This window comes from Acanthisitta chloris, unplaced genomic scaffold, assembly GCF_000695815.1.
Source record: "Acanthisitta chloris isolate BGI_N310 unplaced genomic scaffold, ASM69581v1 scaffold13249, whole genome shotgun sequence".
Taxonomy (NCBI): Eukaryota; Metazoa; Chordata; class Aves; order Passeriformes; family Acanthisittidae; genus Acanthisitta; species Acanthisitta chloris.
The window spans coordinates 1,043-7,297 of record NW_008690908.1 but is presented as its reverse complement, the minus strand read 5'-3'; the positions used below and the strand labels follow the sequence as shown (position 1 = coordinate 7,297).

The 6,255-nt window shown below is 38.9% G+C and overlaps 1 protein-coding gene across 2 annotated transcripts; it reads right to left on the bottom strand.

The window, feature by feature from the left end:
* Window positions 1-483: 483 nt before the first annotated feature.
* Window positions 484-5,940, bottom strand: MOB4 (MOB family member 4, phocein). Of its 2 annotated transcripts, none has more exons than XM_009082015.1 (7): window positions 5,881-5,940; window positions 5,293-5,393; window positions 4,013-4,055; window positions 3,598-3,684; window positions 2,741-2,820; window positions 1,816-1,927; window positions 484-883 (listed from the first exon to the last, which is right to left on the bottom strand). In XM_009082015.1, exons 1-7 carry the CDS (start codon window positions 5,905-5,907, stop codon window positions 752-754), a joined length of 582 nt encoding a protein of 193 aa, XP_009080263.1. In that variant the 5' UTR covers window positions 5,908-5,940; the 3' UTR covers window positions 484-751. The 2 variants fall into 2 exon arrangements, with proteins under 2 accessions (XP_009080263.1, XP_009080264.1); XM_009082016.1 differs by having other exon boundaries at window positions 5,308-5,393.
* Between the last annotated feature and the right edge of the window lie 315 nt (window positions 5,941-6,255).

The following is a 6,255-nucleotide window of genomic DNA, read 5'->3' as shown; positions in this document are numbered from 1 at the left end:
TCTGTAAGCAGTTGCCATAGCTATGCACAGATACTCTTTAGGGAGGTTGTGAGCTGGAGAACAGCAGACTCTGCCTGGACACGACAGGACCTGGGCCCTGCTGCACACAGACCTCACTGCTAACAAAAATCCAGAAACTGTGTTAAGTAGATATCCAGAATATATATGTTCAATAGCATAGTGATATTGTCCTTTTGGTTAATACTATAGATCCTGCTAGTATTTGGATATACACATACAGCAATATGCACATCCAAAAGTAAATCTTCAAAGCCATCTTAAAAAAATAAAAGGTAAATTAGGAATAAGCTACACTGCAAGAAGCTTCCTGCAGAGTTATATATTTAAGGTGATAATCTTTGAACTAAGACTTAATATACTACTGCATTACAAAATGGCTTCTTGTGAAATCTTAATCTCACTTTTCCCCACCCAATCAGACACATCTTCAGGATTGTGATTCAATGATTGTTTAGCAGCAACTTTAGAGAACTGTAAATTCTTTTATTAACAGGCATTATAAACAGATACTACTACTTTTATTTAAAAACCATGAGTGCCACATTGATGAATATACAGCCCATGAATAACTTAAAAGTATATCCCATATTAAAAGGCAATGCACACAGCATACAAAAGTGTACTAACCAAAGCTATGAGGATACGTGATTGAAGTGTCTAAAATGATATATACAGTACATAATTAATGTTTTATTTATATTCAGTACAGGCTGCTGCACTGCCATTCCCATCATGCCTCACTCTCCCCTGACACTGAATTTTGCACTTCTTCTTCCAAAATGGGTACAATCAGGTTATCCTTGGACATCAGATTATACTTCATCACAAACTTAGTGAACCGGTGACACAAGAAAGTTTCATTCTGGAGATGGAAAAAGGGGAAAAAGCAGTATGTACACAGGATTATTTTAAACAATTGAGGAGAACATACTAAAAAAAAAATTCCTGCTTTTATGTAATTGCCTCATTAGATTTACAAGTCTTAGAAGGAAATAGTCATGCTTAAATGATAAACATTGCTGCTTTTGTATCTTTACTGTTTGCTTATAGTTACTGCAATTAATGAAAAAACTGCTGAAGTTCAGACCTAAGTCACAGTTCAGTTTAACAGCACTTGGGTAAGAACATATTTAAATGTCACTACAGTCCTGATCCACTCTCCAAAAGAAAATTTTAAGGTATTGTGAAATTCCTCCTACGTGCACTATCTGCAACAGAGCAGGGCACAATCATTCCACAGCTGTTCCAGCAACCTTTGGTGGGATTTGCTAGAGGTTTCTTTTTGTATCCAGCTATACCCCCAATCTCCTTTTTATCTGTTAATTTCTACTTTCCCATTACAAAAAAAAAACAAGTTAAAGGTTACTGAAGTGCACAAGCTGCCACCAGTTAACTCTGTTTCTTTACAGGTTTACAGTTATAATCCCTTAACTGTTGTGCAACATACACCAACAGAAAATATATATGTACATAAGCAGTGCTAACTACATCAAGTGCTTTTGGTACATTCAGGAACCTAAAGATGAATTTGAATTGTTTGTACAAGATTTCTCAAATTCTGACCTTCTATCCAAATGAAGGGAAAGTATAATCCGGTGAACTAAGCAGATAAATTGATTTTTGTGTGTATGTATAAATAGCTCTTCAGTGCTTGTAAAACTGCAGTCTCCTATAATCAATACTTTACTTGACTATAGATCTTCTAGTAGGACTGAAGTGTTTTATACAGTTACATCACAGCTGTGACTTCAGTAAATGCCCTGTGGTTTCAAGGTGTGATTTGAAACTACTTACCTCATACTCATCAAATATCTGCCGGTGGTGAAAATAAGCATGTGAGAATATTCTGTAGATCCTTCGGCACACTGATCCTAGTTTGGCTACAGAGGATTCCTTTATGCTAACCCTGGAAGCACCAGGAGACAGGTTACACAACAGGGGTAATCAAATGACTACTCACATACATGTTGACACAAGTTCTGACTCTTAAAACTACATTGTACATAGAACTGCACGTGAAATGTAGACTCAAGTGTTGAAGATATCTGTGTCTGTAACTGCTTATTTTTGGAAGGGAAATAAAAATGTTGGTTCAAGCTGCACATTTACAAATTGTACTGAGTAGAAAGAAGTTTTGCCCGCAGTTACATTATCAGTTATTTTGCTAAGAGCTGGATTTGTGGTTTCCAGCACTGATGGGCAAAGGAAAAAGACTTCCAGTTGTACCTCCTCACCAATACTGGATTCCTAGAGAAGCAGAGTTTTGACTTCTCCAGGGAGGTTTCTACAGTGTGAGCTGCCCATTCACTACCCTCAGTCTCTTGTGGCTGCTGTCCTACAGTAGGTTGGTGTTAGCTTCTGGAGGCTTTTTGTGCTGTGCTGTTTAAGCCCTTCGAGTTGCAGCATCCCTCTAAAGGCCACCCTGCCATTTAGGTGGGCACTGCTCCACTGGAAGCCCCATAACACCAACAGAGATTAGTAACAGTTTCCACCTAAAAAGTATCTGTCAGCTCCAGTAAATGGTGAACTATTTGAATAAGCAAAATTCTTCCTTGGTTTAAAAGTGGCAGGAAGCCTCCCAGCTCCTGCCAGTGCAGGATTCCTAATGGTTCCAGTCGTAGTCCACAAAAAATGCAGTGTGCCTTTCCACGTGCTTTGTCAGTGTTAGGTGTCGCCCCCTCCCTCCCCCCTTTCTCCTCCCAAGAGAAAGTGTTTTTACCTGCTGGGGAAGTATTTATTGCTATTCAGAAGACATGCAGCTCCATCAAGTGTGTGTCTAGTGTAGTCTATAGCAGGACACTACAGAAACAGACAGGGAGTGAGCACATGCATGGCCTTGTCATACAACTTGTTTAAAAAGCAACATTTGAATTATGTTTCCTGATGCTTTTAACTCCACTGCTCATTTTTATTCCCAGAAGTTTCACACAGCTTCTCTGGAGGTATAACTATATTTCCCCCTTAAATGAGACACTTGTGTGCTCTGTCTCGCAACCCACCAAGTTATTTCAAGTTACTATGGAAATGTGATAATGCACGAGTAGTGAATTTTAGGCAACTCCTTAGGTAAAGCTGTGTAATCAAAGTAATTGGGTGCTCAGGGAGACAAAAGCTGCTGCCATGCTGATAACCCCACTGGACTCGAAGCATCTTTATGACTCCAGTAGTTTTCAGGAGGAACTCCCCTCAGAAGGAGCAGGTGCAATCACCCCTGGAGTGTCAGGCTCACGTTATGGACCGAGGCCAAAGCCTGAGGAGGACAGCCTGTTCTCAGCATGCACTCTTCTGTCAGTTAAACAAAGAGCTTTTTCCATCGAGTTTCAGGCTGGCTCAACACAAATTAAGAGAGAAAAGAGGGGAATGTGCAAAGTCACTAACACTGAGGTAAAAGGCAGCTCCTTCCTACCTCATCCTGTTCTTTTGTAAAACACTACAGAACAGCAAAGAAGAAAAGCTCAAGTGATATTCTTAACCCACATAAGCTCTCAGTGTGACTAAGAAGCAGCTGTAATGGTCTACCCATGAACATACAAACTGAATGACACCTCCTGCATCAGTGGGATCAGTCTTCCATACCTCTTTGGGAGTTTTATGAGCTGCACAAAGAAAAATCCATTGTTCAGTTGCTGTCATCTGAGTACAGGTGTCAGGGTGACATTCACTCTGTTAAAACAATCATTCAGTTATGAAAAACACCAACAGCAAAAATGAGCTCACCTTCTCAAATCACTTCCTTGCCCTGTCCCCACCAAAAAGGGTTGTTTGCCACAAGTCTTAAACCCTCTCAAACTCTTACCTCAAGCCCCTGCTTAGGTCTGTGTGTATACATGTAGAAGAAAGTGCTGCAAACTGCAGCCACACAATACAAAAATGTCCTCCCTGATACAATATATATAAGTAGTATAAAGAATTACATAATGTATTATTATTATTAAGGACTATTATATCTGAAGTACATACATAAGAAAAAAGCATCAAGAAAAGAACTTACCTGAAGCTTGACAGCTAATCCATTGAGCTCAAGGCAGAACTGTCTACAAAACATTTGAACACAGCAGCATCAAAATTAGCTATTCGTTTTCTCACTGGAAATAGCTCATAAAAAACAGGTTATGCATTCTGATCTTCACACCAGATACTTTTTTACTCAGCTGAACAATTGTATTTTAATTCTTAACTGACAGTAGAGGGTGAGCTTAACAAATAGTGTAGTGGAAGTGTTTCAGACACCAACTGTGTGGTAAAAGAAAGTATTATTCATACATTTCACAAATACAGATTTTTAAAAAGTTAACACTTGAATAAAATGGATTTTTTAAGAGTGTAAGTTTTAAACTCATATAGCTGTATTGTTCCATCCTCCTAAGATGCACTTCCATCAAGTAAGTGGCTAAAGTCTCACCACAGATCACGAACAGAGTGGGACCTCTGGCAATATTGCTTTCACTGGAATGTACCTGGAAGTGCATTCTTTAACTTAAGAGAATTCCCCTCCATCCTACAAGAAAATCTGAATCATTTTCCAAAACTGACAAGTACATAGTGACAAATGTCTCCTACAGTGATTCTTGGTGTGTGAAAGGACAGGGGAAATGCTTAAAATGTGTCTTTTGCAATTGTATGTATACACATTTTCCTCTCTTGAGGATTCCCTGTGTCAGTTGGAATTATTCCAGAACAGAGGAGAGAAAGAGAAAACAGGAGGCAAAAAAAGTCAAGGTGTATAAATCTAGGAGTAGCTTAGAAATGTTTGTTCTTGAAAGTATATTTGATCAAGTGAGAAGACACACTTGTAAGAAAAGTAACAAATACAAATTGGGACACAAGAGTTACTGCACGTGTATTAACAGGGTGCAAACCTACTGAGAAATACTTCCAGGCACAAACTGCCTAGGCTGAATGTATTTATTGTACTGCAAAAACCAAACAGAGATGGACAAAAGGTTTTGTTTCCTTGCAAGCCGAAAGAGAACTGTAAGACACAGGTACTCCTGCTTTCCCAGCTAAAGCCTGTTTTCCTTCAAGTTTCAGAAAAAGCACTGGGAGCCCCTGGAAATCCTACTCCCAGCAACCAACAAAAACACTAGATCAGAACTCACTACAAACCTTTAGAAAGAACAGGGGATTCAGAAAATAATAACATCTGCTAGTAGGAAAACCAAGTTTCATTGAAGTTCATTTTGATCTGTTTCATTCAAACAGAGCCACTACCATTGTCAGTGAACAACACTCAGAACTGAGAGACAGTGTTGACCAAAGATGCATTCTTACCTCAAATGCTCATACTTCCACACACCCTCATCCTGGCCTTCAGGAGGTTCAAGGATCTTATCAATGTTGGAACAGTCTGCCCTTATGTTTTGTTGAATATACTAGGTGAAGGGGGAAAATAAATATAGATCTTGCAATTATAGGAAGACATTTAGGACGTTACATCTTTGAGGGACTTACTTTTTTTCTCTTTACTTAACAAGTGATTGACAAGTTAAAGAGCAGATGGGCAGGGTAAGAAAACTGGTATAAATAACTGCAGATCTGAAAAATGCCTTTCTTCAATTAGAAAAGGTTAAATAATGGATAAATTTTACAGCTTTTTTTACAACGTTCATCTCAAAACAAAAAAACAACCTCACAGGAACCCCCACCATTTTCTTAAGTCTGGTTCAGTTAAACCAGACCTGTGAATTCTAGTTATTTCTGCATGAACAGTTAACAGCTACAGCTTCTTAATATATACAGATGCTTATGAAATTCACTGCTCTGCAGCAACATTCTAAGCTGATAAATAGGAATTTTTGGGGGGAAAAAAAAGCTTGGGAAACTAAACTCCTTAACAGCATGTCATGTTAGTGAGACTACCTGCGGAACAGCTAATGTACTGTCCATTTCTTCAAAAGACTCATCAGGCCAATTGTAGAAATCCTGTTCAAACAAACAAAAAAAAGGTTTAAAGCAATTTAACCGAGCTAGAGGGGAAGGAAGAAAAGCACAGCCTACAATGAGCTCAACGTGCAGGAAAAATACATGTAGTTTACACAATTCCAGGAAGCTACATCCTAACAGAGGCACACACAGTCCTGGCAGGAACAAGGGAAAACAGGACTTGTTCTACTATGGTAATGTTAGGAGCACATCATGAAATGAAAGTTCTGGATGATTCAGCACATAAACACTGCCTCTCCCTCACATCTTGCTGTAACACCCATACAGCCTGTATTTTTCACATCAAGTATT